Source organism: Schistocerca americana, chromosome 2 (genome assembly GCF_021461395.2).
Source record: "Schistocerca americana isolate TAMUIC-IGC-003095 chromosome 2, iqSchAmer2.1, whole genome shotgun sequence".
Lineage (NCBI taxonomy): Eukaryota > Metazoa > Arthropoda > Insecta > Orthoptera > Acrididae > Schistocerca > Schistocerca americana.
Genome location: NC_060120.1, coordinates 526,502,330 through 526,529,683, shown reverse-complemented (window position 1 = coordinate 526,529,683; position 27,354 = coordinate 526,502,330). Strand labels below are relative to the sequence as shown.

The 27,354-nt window shown below is 41.3% G+C and overlaps 1 protein-coding gene across 1 annotated transcript in view; it reads left to right on the top strand.

Moving 5' to 3' along the window:
• The window catches only part of LOC124595412 (greglin-like), a 51,912-nt gene that overhangs the window by 13,541 nt on the left and 11,017 nt on the right, over positions 1–27,354 (top strand). Inside the window, exon 2 of the mRNA XM_047134142.1 lies at positions 25,910–26,086. Within this exon, the coding sequence (XP_046990098.1) occupies positions 26,059–26,086 (28 nt within the window). The 5' untranslated portion in view covers positions 25,910–26,058. The remainder of the gene's footprint in view (positions 1–25,909; positions 26,087–27,354) is intronic.

Sequence of the window (27,354 nt, the reverse complement as noted above, 5' to 3'; positions counted from 1 at the left end):
TGAATTTGCTAATAATTTTCTCTTCTTTTATATACATTTATCATACCGGACAGCAACTGTACGGCTGTGAAGCATATTTACATTCTCATTCAATTTGGTCTCCCTAACACAACAGAGACATTTCAGAATTCCAAGATTATCGAGAAGTACTACATCGTGAAACTTAAGTTCTTATCCGTAACACTGCGTGTATTTATTTTAGTAGGGCATACTGTTGAACAGAAGTTCCGATTCAGTACTTGCCTAATTAAGCACAATAGCAGTTGTCGTAAGGGGCGGCTAGTAGATGCGCTGGAGGAGCCTGATAGTCAATGTGCGAAAAGAAAAGAGCCAAACCAGATATTGAATGAGCGGAAAGAGTTTTCACTTAATGCGTATTTTGGAATATACGATAAAGTGCTTTGCTAATTCAGTGATGCCGAATGTCTCTCACAAATCGTTAATATGCCTACATAGTGTGTGGTAAGCGCAACCATGCCACTCTCGGCGCTCAGCATACTGCCCTCTTTCGACTACCTTCATTTGTTGTTATGTAAACCTGTGCATATTTCACGTTTGGTTTGAGTAGTAACTGATACGTATTAGTTATAATATTGTAGTTATATGCAAGAGTAGCCGTAATTTTTAGGCTTTAAATTTTAACTTAATATGATGATGGTTTTAATTATATGAGTGTGGTATCAGCGACATGGCAATAGACATAACTTCTTATAGTTCAGTTTCTACTTTTAACAGAATTATCGATCCGCTGACGAATTTCGATTCGCGGGAATTAGGTAGAAATTTATTTTGATCGTTTGTTTTACTTGTATGCTGAGAGTAAATGTATTCCCACGTCACATTGTATATTCATCTTTGTACTATTGCACCCACTTTCTCTTCTAGCATTAGATATACTTTTCTTGCATTAGATATACTTCTGGAGATGACTTTTGACGAACGTGGCAGCTGTTAATCCGAGTAAACAGTGAATCTGACAGAGCCTTTCTTCATTGTATAAAGACAAATAAATGTAGATTCTCTTTTGAACACTGTACTTCGTCAATAACAATAACGAAAGCTGTAAATTTTTTCTGCTAATGTAGTAATATCACACTTATTTGGCTGTAGCTCTACACTTGGACGTGGCGTTTTCGTTGCCGATCAACAGATGGCTCTGGCTCCTCTTCTACTGCGTTTCATCAATGTGGCGGGTGTTATTTGGCGTTTTCCAGGCCTCTTACAACAAGTATTCCCTCACAAGTTTTGTAAATATATATAAATACTCTCCGTATTTTTTTACATGTACCATTTGTATACTAGGAATACGAGTTCATGAAGCCCATATTATTACGAAACGTTACAAGTAGCACACAAGAGATTCACGTTCGCAAAGAATAAATCAATAAATTTCTTCAAGTATAGGAATCATAATTTGTAATAAGATGACAAATTACGATACAAAATTTTATCACCTCCTCGCGTTATTTGTTTCATTGCAGCAGTACTTCTAAGTTTTATACTTTCGTTCAATGTATTTTGCATGATTGCGGTAAATTACTTTGTTGTTTAACAGTACAATGGGGTGAAATTCAACACGGAAAAACGTTTTGTTAGTGTGTTTCTCCATACATAGTCCAAATAGCATATTTTCAATCGTGGCGGGTTTTGGACCTTTGGCCACCCTAAAGGTAACTTGCCGAATGTTCTTCCTGTGATTGGGTTCCAGTCTTCAAAATGCTTTTCTGGAATAGCTACAAAACAGCACCCACTGATGTTATAAGCTCTTCAACTGAAAGATCTTCCAGGCATAAAATTCTTTAGAGATGGGAGTAGGTGGAATTTAGACGTTGCCAAATCTAGTAAACGAACTGGATGCTGCAACAGTTCTTGCCTCACATCCCTCAGTTGTACCACTGTCAGAATACTTCTAAGGGGTGAAATCTTCTGATCACTTTCTTTTGCAATGCAGGTCCCTTCTCATCCGCTTTGTGGATCCAGATGGTACACATCAGTTACGTAGTGTATTCCCTTTATAGTTCTTCTCTTTGCGAGACAATTAGTGAGAAAAAAAACCCTTTCCAGCCCGAAATACACTCTCCGCAATTGTACCGCACATGAAGCAGACTTTTCCGTCGCAGGGACGATGATTTCCTCCCACTACTTTTGTTGTTGTTTCGTTTCTGGTCTATCATCGTTGGCACGCTTCTATTGTATAGCAAAAACTCGGCACAGTAGCTCTTTACTGAAACGATAAAAACATTATGGACAACTTTTTGGTTTACTTTCGTTATTGGTAACAAATGAAATCTTGCACTTGTGAATCACGTTACATTTGATGGAACTTTCTCAACACCTAAAATAAAATGTAAATCATAGAGAGAGAGAGAGAGAGAGTGAGATAGGATATCTTTTGATGGCACTTAGTCATGCACAACTTAAGCGTGAGCGTGAGGATTGATTCTGACTACTCGAAAATATTTCTGGTCTCTGACTGAACCGTTATAAAAGCAAAGCACATGAAATATAATAATAACTGTTTAAAACCAAAGGAAGGTTTTTTCCAGCTGGCTGCTTTTCGTCTGTCAAGCAGTATGTAAATTAATCAGTTGTTACGACGTACGCGTATTAAAATTTCGAACATGGAGATATTTGTCGAATTTAAACACTGTACATTAATGTTATATAGAGTGTTCCTATTGAACTGTATCGACAATTACCGAAAAATGAATCAGTACCATCCGTGGTTCTCCCGCTAAAAAATCTTAATGTACGGACTATGGTACTATTTCAGTCATAGACTTTTGCAGCTTATAAAACATCCAAGAAGACGTGTAACAATTACTCCATGCCAATGACCGATGCAGGTATATCTTTTCAGCAGTAGGATTCCAGATTGAAGGCTGCTTATTTAAAAGGGAAAATATGGTAAGAATTAATTTCATTTGTAATTGAAAATCAGCTAAGAATTTATTGGGTGTAACAACGCGGCCGATGACGCAACTTCTCGGTTGGGAGGAAGCCTTCAAAAGATTTTCGTAAATACGTCTCTTTCGAGTAATTTGTCGAAAGATGTTTCACTTAGAGTTAACAATGAATTCAGGCTTCAGGCGATTCCAAAACTGTCACATTTTTAAACGCTATTCTCAAAACAGCGATAAAACTTAACCCTTTGTTAAATTAGAATACTGTAACACACTGACGAACGAAGATTTTAGAAATTCGAGTCATATTCGGGAGAATCAGGGTTGAAATCCAATGTCCACACTGATCTTAAACGACGTTATATGAATGTAGAAAGAATTCCACACACATACCAAGCAGATTTCCTTTCTCTTGTTTGTGGAGCGCGAGGTCATCCTCCATGTGGCGTGATATGTTTAAATTGCAGCTGACGGTAGCTCCCTCTTAGCCACGAAACATGCATTTATCGGGGTGAGTTGGTGAAAGTGTACTAGTAGAATGCGGACGGGAGTTTTCGTGGAGTGGGATCACTTCACACAGTGTTGCTGGCCGTTGTTCTTCGATGTTTGTGTTGCTGACAGTAAATTTCAGCTGTAATGGTTACACCTCACGAATGCAATTCGTGGAACACCGCACTGTCGCTGTCCACTGGATCCATAACATAATCTTTTGGGGATGAGCGCATATCTGTGTGCGGAGATTTGCTGTTTCATTTGGGCTCAACCATTCCTTCCTTTCCAAACGACTGGAAAGATGGGTTGTAGACGATCCAATTGATGATGAGCAGGCAGAGATGCACATAAGGCCACCGACTGATTTTTATGATTCTGGCTTAGGGTATGCAGTGCCCATACACCAGATTTTTGAACCTTTTCCATTGCACGCAAATGCCAAACGATGGCGAAAATATGATCACATTTCATCACATTTGCTAGTTCTCGAGTACCCTGACATCGATCATTGTGGATTAATGCGTTCAACCAATCGTCATCAAACCCGGAAAGTCTTTCTGAATGTGATCAGTCAATAATGTCAAAACCATCCTCCTTAAACGGGAAAACCGTTTTCCGTCATGCTCTGTCCAGCAGCGCTATCCCCACACAGAGAGAAAATTTTTCTCGCTGCCTTCTCTGTCGTCACCGTCCTATTGATCTCAGACAGAAGAATATACCGGAAATGTTCGTATTTCTCCACTTGGCACTCCGTCTTCTAGCGTCCACGGCTCCACTCACTATCTCCTGTCGACGAAGTGCCAATACGTAGACTGAAATAACAATAGTGAAATACAAATTAAAATGAGTCGACAAATAAAACCATAGCAACCGGAATACCAAAATTCAAAACAAAAACGCTTCGAACTATTGCACCAGCCTCATACATATGTCACCCGATAGCGAGGTTGATACCCTGCGACGTCCGCCATTTGTTACTCTTCCGGCAAGGGGCCCCTGCGGGTCCCTGGGCCTGGCCACTGGCGTCAACCCAGGTATACATTCCCAGAAAACGCAGCCACAGGGTACTTCGAATCCTGGTGTGCCAAAGCATCTTCCTCGCTTTCGTCGTAGTTTCGTTACCTGTCTTTTTACTGGATTTCAACTGCACTAAGTTTTGGATTGCTGTTATACGGACTGTAAATGGTGTTACTTGATCTTAGGCTATCTGGATTGCTCGCTTGGTGTTTCTATAATTTACAATGACCCAGAGCGCACTGGAATTGTATGGAATGAAATGATTACAATCTGTCTGTGTAATAAACAATACGTTGCACCATAGGATCTGTAGTAGTATTTTTCGGACTTCTTGCGTAACTCTATGACTTCTTTACGTTCGTTTGGATTGCTGCAGATTTGATGATACCAGCATTATCACGAACATATAGTTTACTGACAAGGGAACGTCCCCATCGCACCACCCTCAGATTTAGTTATAAGTTGGCACAGTGGATAGGCATTGAAAAACTGAACACAGATCAATCGAGAAAACAGGAAGAAGTTGTGTGGAACTATGATAAAATAAGCAAAATATACAAACTGAGTAGTCCATGCGAAAGATAGGCAACATCAAGGATAGTGTAAGCTCACGAGCGCCGTGGTCCCGTGGTTAGCGTGAGCAGCTGCGGAACGAGTGAAAGGTTTAGTTTTTTATTTTCAGTTTATGTGACAAACTCTAATGTTTTCATCACTTTTTGGGAGTGAATATCACATCCACAAGAAAACCTAAATCGGGCAAGGTAGAAGAATCTTTTTACCCATTCGCCAAGCGTACAAGTTACGTGGGTCGACAACATATTCCTGTCATGTGACGCACATGCCGTCACCAGTGTCGTATAGAATATATGAGATGTGTTTTCCTGTGGAGGAATCGGTTGACCTATGATCTAGGGATCAAATGTTTTCGGTTCCCATTGGAGAGGCACGTCCTTTCGTCTACTAATCGCACGGTTTTGCGGTGCGGTCCCAAAACACAGACACTAAACTTATTATAGTGAACAGAGACGTCAATGAACGAACGGACAGATCATAACTTTGCGAAAATATTGAAAGTAAACTTTTCACTCGAGGGAAGACTTGAACCTAGGTCCTCTCGTTCCTCAGCCGCTCACGCTAACCACGGGACCACGGCATCCTCAGGCACATACTCTCCATGATGCTGCATATCTTGCGCATAGACTACTCAGTTTGTATATTTTGCTTGTTTTTTCATAGTTCGACATAACTTCTTCCTGTTTTCTCGATTAATCTGTGTTCAGTTTTTCAAGGCCTATCCACGGTACCAACTTATAACTAAATCTGAGAGGGGTGCGATGGGGAGGTTCCCTTGTGAGATCCTACCACATGCGTCTCAGATAGTCGGTTCCTACTACTTGCTGTTACTGGGTTCCCAGGCCTCTCTGCGTACTGTCACAAAACTAGATACTTCAGTTCAGGACATGTCTCGCTGATTTGTTACTGGTGTTAATAGCTCAAGAGACTGTAGTCGAACACGAGAGAACGTAATAAAACATCATACCTGTTGTAGATGTTAGTTCAAGACTGAAACAAAAGGTAAACTCAGCGTGAGCTCGACAAAATCTCAGAAAATAATACCTTCATATTACGTGACCAGTCAACTGCTAGCATCCATGCTGAGCACAGATTGTGCTATAAGTCGATAATGTAATGGGCCATAATATCCTCAGTGCTATTAATTCCGTCCGCCTAGGTATTACCGGGTTCCACACTTTAGCTGTGCATTTTTATGTGATTTCAGTTTTGTTAAAATAGTCTGCTCTGTGCAACACGTTTGGCCTCCGTTTGACGACACAATTCATCTTTTCGCATTCATATGAGTTAGTGCAGCAGTCAGATTAACAACCTGCTATTTCTAGTGTGAGCAGTGGTTCGTATTCAAATATTGAGCTGTATTTCAATCGCGAGTAGTAGTTTCTGACGTGTACTCGCTATTAGCAATGGATTAGCCTATGGTGCTTTATCGACCATTACAACGAATCTTCGGATATTCGTAATCTGATCTCCATTTTCTTCTCTGGAACGAGGTCTGGAACTGTTGTTATGGATTCATTAACTTCATTATTAGACAGCATTTTACTTTTCGCCTACTGAAAAAAGGAAGCGGAGGGAAAATGATTCGTTACAAGATATGCTTGTTTTGTTATCAAAAATGTGCTCTTCATTTACCCAGACACACAAACTCATATGTGACGCATGTTTAGAAGGCTGAAAATTAATTGAAAATTTTTTTCATTCACGGCTTTCAAGAGACTGATAATAGCGAAAATGATTGGAAATTTTATAATGAAAAATACATCTAAATAATTGTATTTTTGAGAATTTTTAAGGGGGAGAAAATTGCAAACATTTGTTTTTTCCTTTTTGTATTTCTGATTTTTTTTTTCATCGTTATCATGTGTTTCAAATACTGGCTTTAGTATGTCACAAAATTTTAACTGGAAGTTTCGTACAAATGGAGAATAAATACGGGAATATATATGCACATTTTAAATCCTTACCATAACCTTTCAAGGATTTTACAGGTCCTATCCTACTTAATTGACTCTCCTACATTCCCCTTGGCAGTGTTATTAATGCTTACCATACAGTTATAATAACAATTGTAATGCGTAGGCAGGTCTTTCGTATACGTAATGTATATCAGAATCAGTTTAAATGTTGTACTATGCCACCCAAATCTGAACGTTTATCTGGTCATTATTGCTATTACTGTAAACACTGTATATTTTGATACCACTGTTATTAAACCTGAAACTTTGAATTTTATCCACATCACGCATTTCCTTTCCAATAAACAAGTTAAACACAAGTAAAATTGTTATTATTCTCCCAGAGTATTTCAGGCACAGCGAGAGACTGAAACAGAAACCTACTTAAACCTCCTTCAAAAATGGTTCAAATGGCTCTGAGCACTATGGGACTCAACTGCTGAGATCATTAGTCCCTCAGAACTTAGAACTAGTTAAACCTAAATAACCTAAGGACATCACACACATCCATGCCCGAGGCAGGATTCGAACCTGCGACCATAGCGGTCTTGCGGTTCCAGACTGCAGCGCCTTTAACCGCACGGCCACTTCGGCCGGCCCTAAAACCTCCTTCACTTCCTACGAAAATTATTAAGCAATCTACACAGAACGTCGATGTTCCTGAGGGCCGTATGTGGGTACGTTTGTAAAACATTCACTGTAGCATTCTGGAGAAGCAGTCTCCGAGGTCAGCATTCGACCGCCTCTTGCGGCAAATGCTGATAGAGCAACGCTCACATATCGCGCTTGGGTCCTCATGGTCAGGGCAGCAGCCCGCGGCACGTGCTAGGTGCTTCTTCAGCAGATCTTGTATCGTTTTTCACTGCTTCCAGAAAATCAGAAACTAGGGGCAACTGTATGTCGCACGACCATCCTTTGTGTGTTTTTTTACGGACGTCCGCAACTTTTTCCAACGCATGACAGTTTCTTGATATTACACTTACATATTTATCGTTATTTCGTAGCTGGACACATGTTATCATCTTTTTTTTTTTTTTTACTTACAGTGAAGTCTTCACTATACTGATAGTTTTAATAATTAAAATGAAGGGGAATTTTGCAAATTCTCAGATATTTTCAGCAATTTTCCGTTGGCCTTTTAATCAATATATGAGTTTGTGTACAATGTTAATGCCGCTAAAACTCAGAAACGAGTTCCAATGCGACCAGTGCAGTTACATAGTGTAGTAGCCCTCTATCTCCCACCCATGAAGAAGGTTCCCATTTATACCTGAAGAGCGTGGTTTTGAAGATATAAAGGGTGGGAAGTTTCGTTCTCTAGCAGTTTCTAGAAAATTCCAGAATATTCGAGAGTATTTGAGAGCCTTCCACAACATCCATAATTTTCCGGGAAGTTCCACAATGATCCGGGTCGTTCTGAAATGTTCGTGAATAGTCTGTAACATTGTGGAAGAATTCAGAATATTCGAGAACATCCCGGAATATCACAGATTAATGTGGAACATTCCAGAACACTCTGTTGTGGAGTGTACTGGAACAGTGTGGACCATTAGAAGTCACTGATTGGGCTATACATTGGTAGAGGTACATTAAGCAAGATCTGTTGTGGGTTCGAACGTCAGTTTACTTTTATTGACGCAGGGAGGAACGCGAAAAATAGTGCAGTGAGTGAAGAAAAACAAACAGTGAAGTGTGAGTAATCAGAGTGATACAGTGACTGAATATAAATCGAATATAAAGTGTGAGAAGTGTGTCAAGTGTATTTAGTGATTTGATGTACATTTTAGACAATGCTCAAACGTAAAAGAGGAGAAGAAGATCTTGACAGTTCTGAAGCGAAGCGGCGATAGCAAAAAGAACAGCGAAAACACGAAACAGACGAAGAGCTCGAAGCACATTTTAAGTCCACAACGACCAACAAGGAGCACTGTGAGAAGCAAAGAAATTGAAGGACAACGAAATGAACGGACTGAAGATCAATAATGCGGCACAAACTTATAATGAAAGACTGCGAACTCAAGCCAGCCATGAAAATATCATTTTGTGTGTATAGACCGAAGTGACGAGCGAAAATTTGTACTAAGGCCAGGAAACAAACTCGGGACCCAGCTCACTACGCAGGTGCGTTAACCACAAAGTCGCCTTGGGGCAGTGGTGTACACAACTCCACGTATTACCCTGGCACGCCTCCCTTCTCGATCCAATTTCTCATGACAACCCCAGTCACTTTAAATTACCCCTTATACACGAACAGAATTGTCAAGGCTCTCCATGTTCTGGAATAGTACCTCAGCTTCGAACGGTAATTGAGGATCCAGCCCGAAACCCAGGAGCTGCTACTTACACAGATGATACGACACAGATGCTGAGACTTTACTGGTCCTATACCGGTCTTTACATTCGATGATGAGGTGCTGTTTCAGACCATGAAGCGCCTTGGCAATTGTGTTCGTGTGTAAAGGGGGTAATTTAAGGCAGACAGGGGCGGCAGTGAGAAGTTGGATCGAGAAGACAAGTATGCCAGGGCAATCCATGCTGTTGTGTGAACCTCTGTGCCGAAGTGGCTTAATTGCTAATGTACCTGCGAGTGACCCTTTTCGATTCCCGGCCTTGGTACTAATTTTCACTCGCCGTTTCAATATATATACACAAATTTGCATCCGTATGAGACCTGTAAAGTAACTGCAACTGTGTCATTTCGCATGAAAATATCACCCTTCGATAATTGCGGGCGTGAACAAGTAAACTATACAACCTAACAAACGAAGCATTCCACTACGACCCGACGAAAGGAAATAACAAACACAAACTGGTCTAACCGCATAAATAGATAACAGCTGCGAATTTTGCAACGCGAAAAACTTAAGTAGAGAAACGTGAGTGGAAAAATTCCATTACCACCACTAGAAGCACCTTCGCAGGAATTTTTACATTACGCGACTGGGAAAACTCCTGAATCAAAACACTTTCTCCAAAATATAAAAGCGTTCAACGCCTGCTTCGAAATGACTTCTCAGGTGTCACTTCGATCAATACTAACAGAGATGAAATCGATTATGCTTTTTTCCATCCAAGGACAAATATATTACTACCTGGAATCATTACTACCACTACCCAACGAAGATCATAAAGTATGTTTCACCGGCTATGAAGAAACAGCAACTGATCAACACTGCAATGGAACGAATGATTTCTCATTACTATGTAGCTATAGTCCGAGCCGATACTGACGACATTGGAATAATAGTAATCTCAACCTCATCGTACATGGGAGATAAAGACACTTGTATGAATCGTTTCAAGATGCAATGACCTATATAACAAAATATTGACGACCTGACCTCTTCATAACATTCACATCCAATTCGCTGCGGCCAGAAATCAAAGAACGAGTCGCCATGCATCGACATGACATAACAGGCCGAGTTTTCCGACGAAAAAAAATGTGATTTATTGAAGTCTCACAGAATAATTCCTACGTGTTTCAGAACCAGGTATACACAACACCTCAGAGCACTGAAAAGCAATAGCTCACACTCAACATTTGCAGACCATCTGATAGCACACAATCACCACCCAACAAACATAGAAACTGACTTACACATCCTAAAAACTAGTAGCAGCTTATCCCAAAAAATTAACTATAGAAGAAAACTGTCACATCCAAAAATCAGTAGCCCAAGGAAAAAGAGTACTCAATGAATACACATCACTATGCAACAAAATACTCTTCGCCACAATAGATGAACTATACAAATAAAACCCACACCAAAACTACTCATGGGAAAAAAAATTCAAATAAAAATCTTTCTACCACTCCCTCCCTCTTTTAATATCTCTATCTCTATCTCTGTCTCTCTCTATCTAGCATCTCTTTCTCTCTCTCTCTCTCTCTCTCTCTCTCTCTCTCTCTCTATCTATCTATCTATCTCTCTGCCCCAGTACTCAACACATATATGCAAACCCACACAAACCATACACCACTGACTCCAAATACAATTCAAACTCACACGCGCCTCACCCAGTCAAACATGCTACGAAGCAAATAAATACCACACAGTCACAACAACACGCAGTGGCAGCGAAAACTCCCCCTATGTTTTGAGAAACCGAAAAAGTGCAGTGCCTAGCGACCGTAGGGGTTAAGTAAAGACGCTTGCTGTGGTAAACGTCATGAAAAAATGTTATCAAAGAGCTAAACTTCGAAATTACAAAGAAACAGAGCTATCAGCGAACTACTTCAATACATTGCTCGTAACAAACCACTCCTCTCTGTCAAACAAAAGGAAATTTACAACATTATCGTGCACCACACTCACAACAACACTGGCGGAATTACTTGGCACACCAGGCGGAAGCGGGGAAACTTTTCTAATAAATCCGTTGCTGCCGGAAATACGTGCTAAATAACACATCGCATTTGCACTGGCGTCATCCATCGTAGCAGCCACGCTTATGAAAGGTGGACGAACTTCCCATTCATCCCGACAACTACTGTTAATATAGCCGATCCGCACGGCTGCCTCCGTCGGAGGTTCGAATCCTCCATCGTGCATGGGTGTGTGTGTTGTCCTCAGCGTAAGTTAGTTTAAGTTAGACTAAATAGTTTGTAAGCTTAGGGACCCATGACCTCAGCAGTTTGGTCCAATAAGATCTTACCATAAATTTCTAATTTCCAATACAGCCGAAGAACAATTCCCGGTATGTAAAATCTTAAGAACATCTGGACGGGGTGAACTTCTGATGCAAGGTAAATTTGTCTTCTGGGATGACTGCCCAATGGCACATAAAGAATTACTCGAAGTCTTGGACAGAACGTTACAAGGTACGCGAGAAAACCCTAAAGTGATGGGAGGAGCTCTACTCGCACTCTCAGGAGATTTTCGACAAACACTTCCAATTATCCCCAAGTGGAGACCAGCAGATGGGATCAATGCATGCTTAAAAAATCGCACTTATGGTCACACATTCAAATACTCGGCTCAAAAAAAAACAAGAGGGTTGATCTATCGAAAGACGAAACTACAGCAGATTTTGCTCAACAAATTTTTACAAAATAGACGAAGGCACATCTCCTACTGACCAGACGACCGGCGTCATTAATCTCAACAGTGATTTCAGCAGCACAGTCACTGCTGAAAACGAACTCATCAACCAAATTTATCCAAACATTGTTCAGAACTATACCAATCCGGACTGGTTACTTGAAAGGGTAGTTTTGGCTACTGAAAATAATATAGTTGGTGAATAACACGAGCCAAAAATACGTTTGAATGTTTCACTTTAGTGCTATAACTGGTTGACCAAAACATTTATGTAACGAAAAATATTGCCTATCTGATGATGGTCATGGTGCCTGAAACATTTTAAAAAATATTTGCGGATGTTTGCGTGTATAACAGCCGCAGAGATCACAAGATCCCACATGGATAAAATAACATAAAGATAATATTATCGGCTATATCAACTTTCATATTCAAAAGAAAATTCCCAGTGAAGAAAGAATATGCAAATCGATCGATATGATGCTAAATGTTGAAGATAGTGTGAGCTTCACTACAGAACTTCCAAACTCTTTTCAAGTATCAGGAATGCCATTACACTGCCTTCGACTTAAAAATCTATCTCCAATCATACTACTCAAGAAATTTCAACTACAAAAACGGTGTAATGGAACAAGGATAATCGTCAAACAGCTATCGAATAACACCATCGAAGCCAAACTTATGATAAAGGGCACACTCTATTTACCCAAAGATACCACTGATCTCTACTGAATTGCCATTCTAATTTAAAAGACTGCAGTTTCCAATCAAATTAGCCTATAGTTTTACAATTAACAAAGCGCAAAAGTAAACTTTAAAATATTGTGGCATCAACCTCAAAGACGCCTGCTCGTCTCACTGTCAGCTTTACTTTGCTTGCTCTCGAGTAGGAAATTCGAAAAGTGTGTACATATATAACTCGGATAACAAAATGAAAAATGCTGTTTATAAACAACCTTTGTAAATAGTAAGAATAGGTTTCCAAATGAAATATTTGTATCTCTTATACTTTAACAAATATTGTAAATAGAACATATTTTCAACTGAAGTTTTTAACTTCTTGTGCTTTATCAAGTATTCTAAACAGCTAGATTACGTTTTCAATAAAATTTTTTACCTTTTATATTTCAAAGTTATTCCTTTTATTCCAACTTCCATACAATCCCATATCAGCTCGCTGAAGGAAGCCGTGTACCCAAGCTAATTTCTTTAAAACATGAAAACAAGGGCTTAAATGTACGATGCACAGTGTCCTGTCAGACTGTTTATGTCATCTGTTTTTATCTACTATTGTGTAACGCACCATTCGTGTCGAAAGATACTATCGTGGCTTTTTATTAAACTTTTTATGGAATAACCTAAAGAAATAGTTTAACACTCTTTTACTGTACTCATCTACAACTTATACACATGTCACGTGACTATACAGAAGTTTTTCTCCCGTCAGCATCCTTTGCCTTACGTTTGTTTAGCACAACTTCGACTAACTGCACTTTGAGGCACCAGGTATGTGAGAGTTCATAATATTTTGTTGTTATTTCTACTACACATGAGGCACGTGTTCAGGATACCACACACCCAGCTAAGAACCATATCTCACCTTTTGTACTGTCTAGGGGACCATCGTGAAATTCGGTTTTTTCAATATTGTTACCTTTGCATAAAAGAGTCATTTTTGTTTTTCTCACTCTTTCAACAATTTTTTTGTGATATACTGTAACAGATTTTTCATTGTGATTTTCGCACAGCAATGTACCTCTTAGATTGTATTAATCAACTCTCACCTTTTATACTGTCTAGGGGACCATCGTGAATCTCGGTTGTTTCAATATTGTTACCTTTGCATAAAAGAGTCGTTTTTGTTTTTCTCGCTCTTTCAACCTTTTTTTGTGATATACTGTAACAGTTTTTTCATTGTAATTTTCGCACAGCAGTGTACCTCTTAGATAGTATTAATCATGCTTCTTTGTTGATTTTTCAGTAACACCCACCGTCATCGTTAGGGGAGTGCTGAACCTGGGTTTGTGTACTACAAAGTACATCTCTTCGATGTGCAGTAATTCAAACAAGCAGTAACCATTTATTCTTCTCTCTTGGGAATACAGAGATACATTGCAGTCAGTAATTTAGCCGAGGGACTGGGCAACAGTGTGAACATTTGATTTATGGGCCGGTAATGTGCGAGAGCACCACAATTACTAATATTCAATGTTTGATACACTATAAGAGAACGGACAATCCAGTGCAGATGACATCTTGGTAGCATAAGGCAGCGAACAGACATTCTGAGCCAAGAAAGGAGATGTTACGTGCTCCATGGTATGACAGAGGTAATCAAATGCAGCAGACTTAGGGTAATGGCTAATTTCTTTAGAATAAACATACCGAGAACGTGTCTTAAGAACCGCGTCCCTTCTTTTTGTAACCAATAAACAAACACCATCTCGATCATAACATTTTATTAACCGACAACCGGTGTCAATCTGCGCTGAAGATTCTCCTCGCGTCTAGATTCGAACAAAAAGACAATGCCAATAGTGGTTTTACAGTAGGGTGTACGATTACCACGGGCGGCAATGCACGTTCTGCAAAGTGCTGCCATTCCGGCCTGGAAGCCTGGTAAGTAGTTTCTATAGTAGGACGATCGATTCCCTACCATCATGGTTGAAACCGGCAGGTTGGTCATTGATGCACGTGGATGCTTATGTGAAAGTATACGTCTGCCGATTGTAGCCCAAGTATTTTCTTTTGTGTGTCTTCTGACAGGTTTGGTAAGTCCGCTGTGCCAACCTCTAGATAACCGAGTAATAACTGACACCTACGTCCTCAAGTATTTGTTGGATGTATTCCTATCTCCTCGTACAGTTTTCGACCTCACCGCTCCTTCTAGTATCATGGAAGTTATTCCCTAGTGTCGTAACAGATGTCTATCATCATTTCCCTTCTTCTTGTCGGTGTTTCCCATGTACTCCATTCCTCGCCGAATCCACTGAGAATCTCTTCATTCCTTACCTTATTATTCCACCTAATTTTCCAAAATTCTCCTGTAGCATCACATCTCAAATGTTTCGATTCTGTTCTGTTGCTCTTTTCCCACAGTCCATGTTTCACTTCCATACAATGCTATGCTCTTGTCGTGTATTCTCAGAAAGTTCTGCCTCTAATTAAGGCCTATGTTAGCTACTAACAGACTGCTTTTTGTAACTCTCCCACTCTGTTCGTCTTGGGTTACTTTACACAACTGCTTAGTCTCTTCTATTTCGAGAGCCTGAATTTTGATGTTAAATTTTTCGTTCTTCTCATTTCTGCCCGTACCCATAACTTTACTCTTTCTTCAATTAGCTCTCAATACATATTCCGTGCTCATTAGACTGTTCATTCTATTCGACAGATCCTGTACTACTTCTACATTTTCTCTAAAGATGTCATCAGCGAATCTTATAATTGATATCCTTTTACCTTGAATTACAATTACACTCTTGAATCATTCTTTTGTTTTTGTCTTTGGTTCTTCATTGCTTCTTCGATGTATAGATTGAACAGCAGGGGCGAAAGCCTACGTCTAATTGTTACACCTTTTTTAATCAGAGCCTTTAGTTATTGGTCTTGCACTCTTATTGTTCACTTTTGCCTCTTATATATAGTTTATTTTAAATACCTTTCCCTATTGCTTACCCTTATTTTTCTTATAGAGGCTTTATTCTGTAGTGTACTGGAAATAACTTGCTTGCGGATAACATTTTGATCAGCACGTCAGTTTGGTAACGTTAAGTCGAGGTGTTCATCATGTAGCATGTCACCACTTTTCATTACCTTCATTCCTCTATATCAGTACATTATTTTACGTAGTGAAATAACATGTCATTTGCACTAATTTACTTGCAAAATCTTCCACGTTTCAGCAAACCTGGATGCACCTGATTCCTAAACAGAAAAATTACACTCAAAAAAGAAAAAAAATGCTATACACCAGGAAGGAATTATCGGGATGTGACGGAAACCGATAAATGTTAAGCACAAACAAATGACTAAATTTCCAGAAAAACTGGCTAATTTAATCAAGAGAAAGAGTTTCACAGACTGTGTAGGTCAATAACTCTTTGGTCCACCTCTGGCTCTTATGCAAGCATTTATTCGGCTTGGCATTGATTTGTAGAGTCATTATACGTCCTCCGGAGGGATATGGTGCCAAATTCTGTCCAGCTGGTGCGTTATACCGTCAAAATCCCAAGCAGGTTAGAGAGGTCTCCCTGTAATGCTCTAAAAGTTCTCAATTGCGGAGGGATCCGGTGACCTTGCTTACTAAGATGGGGTTTGTCAAACACGAAGACATGTAGTAGAAACTCTAGTCATGTGCGGGTGGCCATTATCTTGCTGAAATGCTAGTCCAGTATTGCTTGCCGTAAAAGACAACAACACGAGGCGTAGAATATCGTCGACGCACCTCTCTAACGGCACTTCGAATGAGAACCAAGGAGGTCCGGCTGTGGAACAAAAGCAACCCCAGACCATAACTCTTGGCTGTCGGGTCGTATGGCGCTCGACATTAAGGTTGGCGTCCCACCGCGGACCGAGGCATCTCCAGGTACGTTTTCGGCCTGAATTATCATTGTAGACGAATTGTCTTCAGTGATGAGTCTCGCTTCGAAATGAATCCTGCTTGCCACGTTGGCAACCATGGTCGGTTTATCTCTCATCAACGCCGAATGTTTGGAGCATTCCGATCTGGTCCCACCAACCAGATCGGTATTTTGACGATGCAGCCCAGCAACCAGACAGGATCTGGTACGATATCCCTCAGGAGGACATCCAACAACTTTGTCAATCAACTCAGTGCAATAAATTGCGTAAAGACGTTATTAACTTGGCCAATGTATGAAGCACTTTCTCTTGCAATTGCATAAGGGAGTTATTAACTTGAAGAATGTATGAAGCACTTTCTCTTGAACAAATCATCCATTATTTTCTGAAATTATAATCGTTTATTTTTCTGTACATATACATCACACCTACCGATTTCCGTCCCATATTGGATAATTCCTTTACGGTTTTTTCAAAGTCTGCATTCTTATAAAAATTCTAAGGCTTCCAGTCGTAATTTTATGCCTGCTAAAAATTTTAGCACAGATACCCTTTCGTCTTCCATTCACTTGTGAATTCTAAAAGTTTTCACACTTTCTTAATTGCTCCAGACATAAAAATTTAATAAGCTGAGCACTTTTCACGCATCCATTGAATTCCAGAAAGCTGACTTGCACAACCAATGCACCAGATGGATACCACCTATATCATCCCAGAGGGACGCTATTTGACCCGATAAGTCATTGTCGCACGGATATAGTCAGTGGCTAGTTCTCGTAATTATGCCTTGCATTAAGATTGTTTTTAGACTATGTATTATGGCATTTGTTGGGTTGCTCTAAAATCTCCATTTACGAAGCGGAGCATAAAGAACCATCGCTGCACCATACGTCTTTTCTCTAAAATCACAGAAGACCGCCTCTGCATTCACCATGAAGCAAAATAGCGCTTAATTTTGAAAATGCATGCATGGAGTAGTATTTGCCGAACGTTTCAAGTAATAAATACTTAAGACTTACTTTGTATCACGAAACAAGTAGGATCCTATACCGGTTACAAGAATGTTCCGAGTTTTTCATTTTATATGAAAGTGAAAGTGCTTAGGTGACTAACGAGATGCTGGTGTGGGATCAAATCGATATCGTGTCTACACCAGTGATTGCAAAGAAAAGAAAAAAAATATTACCTGCATATTAAATCACTTCATCCTGCGTGTATCATATAAACATATTTATGTGGCGGGAGCAGAGAGCTGCTACAAACTCTAATGCTAAAATTGAGATTTCCGACGAATCCTTTCCTGTACGGTAGGCTTATTCCATCCCTTAATGTGTCATCGAAAGTGTTTTGACTGGGTCATACATCGTTCCTCCATCTGACGGAGCTACACGATATTCCTTCAAGACGCAGTAATGGTTCACTTTTAAGATGTTCCTCTCAACACTCGTAGCATCAGCGCCATCGTACATCAGCACGTACAGCAGCTCCTGAGGGAGATAATGCATGATGGACAAGTCGCAGTGTAACTCATAATTGGCTTACAATATTCCATACTTTCTTACTTTGCACTTTGAATCGTGGTCTTACACTAATGTCATGATAAATATGGACCGTCTTCTATGAGTATTTCTCGCAGTTTTAGTATCACCGACGAATTTTTCCTTTTTTTAACTTCCACTGAAAGTACAAATAGTAAATTTTCTATGAATTTAAACGAGGGTATTTGGTTAGTGGTACTACAATTCAGTCTACAGCACCCTGCCTTTTGTAGCTTCTGTTGTTGCCTATCAATTCCGTTAAAAGCTAATACTAAGTGCAGCACGTCATCGGAAACATTGGGATGCTTAGGCTCCCTCTTTATCAGAAATTAGACGTAAATAGTATTATCACACCGTGCGGTGTATTGTTGGCGTCCGAGTTTGTTCTGTGGGACGTGGTGGGTGATGAGGAAAAGCGTGCGTGAACTATGGAGGAGAATTTAGAATCTGTGTGGGATATTTTTATTTTATTAGTAACTCATTTAAGCTCTTGGAATGTATTTCTGTGTCACTGTGGTGGTGATCGTGTGTTTTGAGGTATTACGCTAATTTAGTATATTTGCCTTTAGTTTTATTTCTAGAAATACGTGTAGCATTTATAGATTTGGTTACAGCATTTGGCGTTGTGAACAGCAACTAAATTTCTACTATAATGGAAAGCATATTCTAGCAAATTAATGAAGGCTGTTAGAATCTTATGCAGAGAATCAAAATATGTATTAAATACAAATGAAACAAGATAAAAAGAAATTGTAAAAAAGGAAGACGTACGATAATGGTGCCCTACATCAGCGACGTTTTTAATGTGCGTATTAATGACGTTACACTGAGGTGGGATACAACGTGTCGGAGATCCCTTTTCCTGGCGTAGTGCAGCAGTTCTACGAGCATGGACTTAGAAAGTCATTGGAAGTCCCCTGCAAAACGTTTGAGCCGTGATTCCTCTCTAACCGTTCCTAATTGCGAAACTGTAGCTACAGCAGGATATTATGAACTAACTGACCTCCCGATAATGTCCCATAAGTGTTCCGTAGGATTCGTGTCGGACCATCTGGGTGGCAATATCATTCACTCGAATTGTCCAGAATGTTCTTCAAACCAATCGCGAACAGTTATGGTTGACTTTATATCATTAACAAATATTGCACAATGTCAGCCTCAAAATTCACCATAAACCCAGAAAAATATTGTCTTCCCACGAAATGCCATGTTTATTTTAATGTATGTGTTAATGACATAAGCTCAAAGACTTGAAAATGGAGTAAAACGCCGAAACCTAGATCTTAATTAAATAAACATCAATACAGGCAAATAGTGGTGTACTCATTGAAAACTACGGATCCATGTCGTCAACGTGGCACTTTGCAAGCTGGTGGCACCAAGAATTCCTGCTTAGAAAAGAAATGGCATCCGAAACCGTCACATCTGTTTGTGAGGCCAAATGGAGGGCAATAGTCGGGTTAGTATCCCACCACCTCCCGGAGGGTTTCGAGACATATCTTCGGTCTGGAATATATTGAATAGAGTAGAACTGCCTTCAGTTATGACCCCTGCATCGCATAGAGCCCTGGTGACCACCGAAAACGTCTCTGGAGATGTCCCGAGGCACTATCATCCGCCATGCGGATCGGCAGCCGGAAGATATGCTCTGAGGTGCCATTTGTCTTCGTAACAGGACCTCTTTGGATGTCGTCAGTGCAATCTTTGCAGCACGGAGATACGTCAGTGATATTCTACTCCTCGTTTTTTTATGTTAATGACAAGCCATGCTGTGCACGCATTTCAACAAAATTATCCAAAGAAGAGCGGCGCGTTTCGTCACAGGGTTATTTGGTAACCGTAATAGCGTTACGGAGATGTTTAACAAACTCAAGTGGCAGACTCTGCAAGAGAGGCGCTCTGCATCGCGGTGTAGCTTGCTCACCAAGTTTCGAGAGGGTGCGTTTCTGGATGATGTACCAAATATATTGCTTCCCCCTACTTATACCTCCCGAGGAGATCACGAATGTAAAATTAGAGAGATTAGAGCGCGCACGGAGGCTTTCAGACAGTCGTTCTTCCCGCGAACCATACGCGACTGGAACAGGAAAGGGAGGCAATGACAGTGGCACGTGAAGTGCCCTCCGCCACACACCGTCGGGTGGCTTGCGGAGTATAAATGTAGATGTAGATGTAGAATTATAGCTGTCCGTATACAGCAACAGATTCTACTGCTTACCTTGTTGCTTGTCTAATCTGACCTTATCCAGCGAGGTCACCGGATGTCTCCCTATTTGAGAACGTCTGGTATATCATTGTCAGCCCCCCCCCCCCCCCCCCCCCCATCCTCGAAGCAAGCTCGTGATCTTGACGAACTAACAAGCCAATTGGACACAATTCGGCACGATAACGCTCAGGAATACATCCAACTCTATCAATCAACGTCAAGGGCGCGTATCTGCTTGCATAAGGACTAGAAGTGGATTAGCTCACCTTTCTATTGCTCAGTTTGTAAGGTTTTTTCTCTTGAATCAATCATCCAATTTTTCTGAAACTAATCATTTATTTGTCAGCATATGTATATGACATCAACCGATTTCCGTCCCATTCGGATAATTTCTTCATGGTGAGTCGTTTTTCTGTCTTAAAGTGTTTGTGTGGCACCATTCATAATGCCTTTGGAAGTAAGACTACAGAAGAGACGTGAGTAAAATAGTTCTTTCAGCGCTTCTTCAAGGATGTGAATGCTGTCTAGTTGCAAAGCGAAATTATTTGAAATACAGAGTGCGGAAATTAGATATCTGAGACAAACGAAATGCTGCTCAAGGCTATATAAAAACAAAACAGCGTTGCAAGATCCAAGCTAGTGCCAGTTGAAAGCAGAATAGCAAATACCGCAAGAACTGGTACGAATGTGTACAAAGAATGGCGAGTACGCGAATTACCAAAGTAGCCTCAACTTACAAACCGGCCAGAGGATCTAAGAACAGATGGACAGACAATTTGTGAAGACAGAACATGTTCAAAGCCCACATAGAAAGTTTCAACATTCGCCTCTAAATGACTTTAGGAATATATTAGAACCACCAACATATTGCTGCCGTAGGGAGCGTCAAGACAAGAAAAAAAATGGTTCAAATGGCTGTGAGCACTATGGGACTTAACATCTATGGTCATCAGTCCCGTAGAACTTAGAACTACTTAAACCTAACTAACCTAAGGACATCACACAACACCCAGTCATCACGAGGCAGAGAAAATCCCTGACCCCGCCGGGAATCGAACCCGGGCGTGGGAAGCGAGAACGCTACCGCACGACCACGAGCTGCAGACGTCAAGACAAGATCAAATAAGTTACACTGCTCACGGGGGCATTTAAGCCATCAATCTTCCCGCGCTCCGTACATGAATGGAACGGAAAAAAACCCTGGAACTGGTAAAGTGGGACCTACCCTCTTCCATGCACTTTATCGAACATGCAGATAATCGGTGTAGATGTAGAAGAAGAAGAAGAAGAAGAAGAAGAAGAAGAGATTTACATCCTTGAGTGGGTGTTTAGAAACCTTTAGATCGACATCTATTTGATTAAAGTCTTATATTAAGCTGTCTCTGTTCATTGAATTTCATCCTTGCCACTTATGTACAACATACTGCGTTTCCTAATTGTGTGGTGGTACCATTAGTTGTGGATATGCGGTGACTACTTTTTTCCATCTCCCATCGGTCGCGATATGTAAACTACAGTGAAAATCAACAGGGGTTTACGTCCAGTATTTAGGTACGTCATCTATACGTAGTCATCGCTCCGACTAACACTTTCCGCAGCGTGGAACGAAATTTCCGATACCCTCGTCAAAGGCGTCTGTGATTTGTACATAGGTCTGTACCACGTTGGGTAAAAATGCTATCCTCGTAGTAATCGGGTCAAATGGGGGAAGATGAAAATCAGAGGAACCAAGTCCGGAATGTATGGTGGATGATCAATTTCCATCGAAAATAGTGCGGCCGAAAATTGTCATGATGAAGGAAACGCCTGAAGTTAACTTATGTAGGCTGCCTGAAATCAGGTGAAACCCGTCAGCCAAACTTCATACTCGACGGAAGACTACTGTATTTTCTAGGCATCTTTAAGTTCTCACAGTGTGTCAGAACTGAACGATGTGACGTGCCGCGATAGACAGGCTTACTAGAGAACTTGTGCAACGTATCTGCAAGGCTTCATCATGTTTTCACTGTGGTTTTAATTTCGCGACCGACCAGAGGCAGAAAAAAATTGGCCACGTACAATTCCTGACGTCAAGCAGACAGAACAAACGTAGTTGGATGCCAATGTAACTTCCTACACGTGCACACCATCGGCGGGTATGTAGATAACTAGAGTGGTAGTTCTCCGTGGCACGTGAAGCGGCCACCAGAGAGCTTTAGTACTGTTCTGTTTACCATTCAGGTCTGGTAGGTTTATGAGGGTCGTGAACATTTTCAGATGTTGAGTGACCACCATGAAGGACATGAAGTTGCGGCGACAGCATTATTAGAACTTGAGAGAGTTTGAAAGAGGTGCCATTGTTGGAGGTCATCATTTGTCCGTTTTTGTCGAGTCGTGTAAATCCTAATTTGTAGGGCATTCGAATGCAACAGTTGTCCAATGCTGGGCTGTATGGGGACGTAAGGACGGGCATACTCGTCGTGAAGGTTCCATTCGATCATGTCTGACCAGTGCAAGGGAGGATCGCCGCATGTTTTACCAGTCATATCCATTCACATCTCCACCTATCGTCCGAGAACGAGTAGTGTTGTCCCTGCAACATTCTGTGCCGTAGAGCCCCATTGGTCGGAGGTAGGGAATTACCCCGTAATGCGTAGGCTGCCGTTAACGCCATAACATAAAAGACTGCGTTTTAGTGTCGCTGGACCGGGAATCATGGACTTCTGATGAATGTCGTTGCATTGTATTCAGCAGTTAATCGCGCTTCTGCTGTTCACACGATAGCCAAAGTCGGCGAAAATTGCGGCGACTTTGGAAGAGGTTCAATTTAGTAATTCGCAGTGGTGGTACACCTGGCGTCATGGTGTGCGGGGCCTTCAGGTCACAGATGGAAGTGACTGAGGGTCTTTGGGGGTAGCACAACGGTACGTCATGGACTTCCCCCTTCCTTAGGCGTAGGGCTTACCTCCGATGCCACAGAAGCATGGTGCCATTTTTCAATGGGACAGACATCGTTCACACGTGGCATTTGTCTCTACGAACTGTTAGCGTGATGTTGTAGTATTCCCGGGCGAACAAAATCCCCAGATCTGTCTCAGATGGAACATGGGTTTGACGAGATTGTAAAATCCACCACAGAGTCAGTATGTAGGATATCAGAGTTACAACATTAGCGGGACTGGTGGCTTCAGGAGAGGTTACAGAGGATTTATGACGAAATTAGTAACCGAATCAGAGCGTGTTTGCCAGCAAGAGAGGGAGCAACATCGTACTCTTACGTGGCCCCATACTGCCAAGTTCTCTGTAATTTTCACTCGATGCTATAGTCGCTGCAAAAACATCACCTACAGTCTCACCATGTGAAATTTCATTTCGTTTCCTTCTCTATTGATTATTGCTTCATTTTTTGTCAGTACTATACACATACACACATATACATAAACTGATCAGCCAGAAAATTATGACCACCTCCCACGTTCCCGGTATGTTCACCTTTGCCACGGATAACAACGGCGACTCGTCATGACATGGGAGCAATGAGGCGTTGCCAGGTTGCTGCAGCGAGACAGCACCACATCGGCATACAAAATCACCTAATCCCTGTAAATACGGTGAGGTGGACAATGACGTCACATTCAATCACCTTCCTCGTACGCGATCGGATTCAGATCTGGCGTGTTGGGGCGGGGGGGGGGGGGGGGGGGGGTGGGGTGGAGTAAATCAATTGGAACTCGCGCACTCCCTTCAGCATGATGAAGAAGATATCGGAATTCATCAGACCATGCACATCTCTGCCTCAGCGTCAACATCCAGTACCGATGGTCACGTGCCCACTTCGGTCGTAGTTTCCGATGTCATAGGATTAGCACTGGCACATGCATGGGTCGTCAGCTGCGGAGGCCCATCCTTTGTAGTGTTCGTGGCACTGTGTGTTCAGACGTACTTGTATTCTGCTCAGCATTAAAGTCTGATGTTAGTTTCACCTCAGTTCGCCCTCTGTCCTCTTTCACCTGTCCGCCCAGACTACGACGTCCGTCGTCTGTAATGAGGGGTGGCCGCCCAACCCCAAGACGTCTGGAAGTGGTTTCACCCCAGTTTCGCCACGTGTTGAAGACACTAGCCACAGCACCCCTCAAGCACCCGACAAGTAGTGCAGTTTCCGAAATGCCGAGCGTCAGGGTCAGCATAACCTGCCCTCGGTCAAACTCAGATCAATAGCGCGCCTCCCCCATTTTACGCACGGACAGCACGTTCACTGACACTACACGCATAGTGCGTGTGCCTCACAGCCATTCCTCGCCAGGTGACGCTGCTATCGCCTGGACGCGTTTACATCGGTAGTAGGTTGGTGGTCATAATTTTCTAGCTGATCAGTGAATATGGTAGACTTGTCACTTGACGTTCAGGTGTGGGTACGTCTGTCTATCTCTTAAACATACTTAATCCAAAGCAATTTGGTTCTGTAGTTACTTTTACTCTTAATACTACTTATACCTATGTTTTTGTTGATTAATATGTGTTTGGGATATATCTATGACTAATATGAATAATCAGGAGCAGAAAAGAAAAATTTGGCATTTTATACAGATGTGTAAAATAAGTAGCAGATATTATCAGGTACCCACTAATTAGAAATTCACAGATCCTCCATCAGCTATACTGTCACGCAAAATAAATTGTTGCCCCTTGATCGTACCACAACTGTCGTGGAATGTGTCTGGGTGAAAACAATAGTCTAGCTACAAAGGGAACAGCCGGCCGGTGTGCCGAGCGGTTCTAGGCGCTTCAGTCTGGAAGCACCCGACCGCTACGGTCGCAGGTTCGAATCCTGCCTCGGGCATGTATGTGTGTGTTGTCCATAGGTTACTTAGGTTTAAATAGTTCTAAGTTCTAGGGGACTGATGACCTCAGATGTTAAGTTACATAGTGCTCAGAGCCATTTGAACCATTTGTACAAAGGGAACGGTGTTCACAATGGTGAGTAGTATTGTGTAAGAAACAACTGTGCAGTCGGAATAGGAACTACCTACACTCATTACTGACGCGGCAGCAATAATTTGCCGTACATGAAGATTTTCTTCCACTGCGTGTTCCAAAACTGCTGTGCAGATAGAAGTCATACAACATAAAAGGTTTGTCGTCATATCGAGTACTTTTTCAGTCCATTTCGTGAACGTACATATCTGAGCTCGGCAGCAATAATTTTCTGTACATGAAGATTTTCTTCCACTGTATGTTCCAAAACTGCTGTGCAGATAGAAGTCATACAACATAAAAGGCTTGTCGTCGTATCGAGTAATATTTTAGTCCATTTCGTGAACGTACATATCTGAGCTCGGGGTTAAAAACGTGACTCATTATGAGATAAGCCTCCTTTCGAACCACCAGAAATGTGAAACAATATTTTTGGAGCACTCTGTACATTACCGCCCATTAAAATATTGTCGCCTCCATAATACTTTAGCTCCGTTCTTCTAGTTGAAAATAAAAGAATTTGTGAGGTGATAAATTTGTACCAAGTACATTATTTCTCAATAAAGTATGTCAGCAATCTGTCGTAGTTAGCAATATAGCTACAAGGTTGCAAGACATATATCATCTTGTTTACTGATTTTAGATCTGTCGTCAGGCGCAGTCCGAACATTGCTTACACTCTGGAAAAGTGTTTGTGATAAGCTTCGCAAACCACAACGGCAACAGCTGAGTAAGGCTGTGGCGGTTATAAATGGCGGACGATATCAGGGCTGCGTTGGAACAGCCGCAAAAATGAAAGCTGCTCTCGTGGTTCTTGCTGGTAAGCGCACGCATCTTAATACAATACTTCGCCGTTATCGGAAGCGTTCTTAGTGAACACTTTGATACTACACAGAATGGCAGTATGTTCAATTCGTACTTTGTAATGAGTGTGGTGATGTATGGTGTACATAAAAGCATGTATTCTCATGGTTTAACAATGTAACAGCTATGTCCGTACTGTATGGTGAAGTACTGGGACGTGTAACTGACCTAGCACTTATTGTCATTGGAAACTAAGTAAACATCTCAGTTTACTCTTAGCTTCATTTTACCCAGTGGTTACATGGAATATCACTTGCTCGATGTTGTTGCACAATTGTATTACTACTGAGGCATTCGTCAGACTCTGAACTTGAGGGTAAAATGAGGTAGTGGTAGTAAGCAATACACAGAAGGCATACATCCTGTGGTTCACAGTTTCCAAACGACTCTCACGCCGCTTAACACTCGTGCTATTTGGCCTTTCCTCCCCATCAAGAGTTGGTGGGTGTGTTGACTCGTTATTTAAGAAACGGGAGCCATATTCTGGAGGACCGTGGTTCTAAATCTGATTCAGCTATCCAGATTTAGGCTCAATGTCATTCTTCTAAATAGCTGACTGCAAGTACACGAAGAGTTCACAAGCCATCCTTGTCCGACCAAGATAGTTATCCGCCCCTAATGACGTGCTCGTCAACAGGTCGAGAAACCATAACAAATCTTGCTAAAATTTCCATTATGTTTGCGTAATGTTCTGTTCACATTTTTCTCGAGAATTTACAGTAGTAAAAGTCCAGTTGGCAGCTGATCCAGAATTTAGGTCAAATACTGTTTTGATGAAGCACTCCAGACCAGTCTATCGTGAGTAATTCTCTTCCACTCCGAATAAAGATACCAACCTATGTACTTTGAAACCTCCTTACCATATTCATTCCCTCGTCTTATTGCTTCCTGTAGAATTTTTACCCCTCATTCCCCCCCCCCCTTTCCAGCCCTCCCAGCACTCTTCCAAACACGCACACAAACTTCTCTCAATTATCAAACGAGCCATTTACTGCTGCATCAGGCTATCAAAAGATCCCCCCTCTTACTCACGTTCTTCCATAAATTTCTTTTCTCCTCATTCCATTTCAGCACCTCATTAGATACTTATCTACCATTCTTAACTTCAGCATTTTTCTACAACAATACGCTTCCAAAGATTCGGTTCCCTTCTTGTTCAGATGGTTCAAATGGCTCTGAGCCCTATGAGACTTAACGGCTGTGGTCATCAGTCCCCTAGAACTT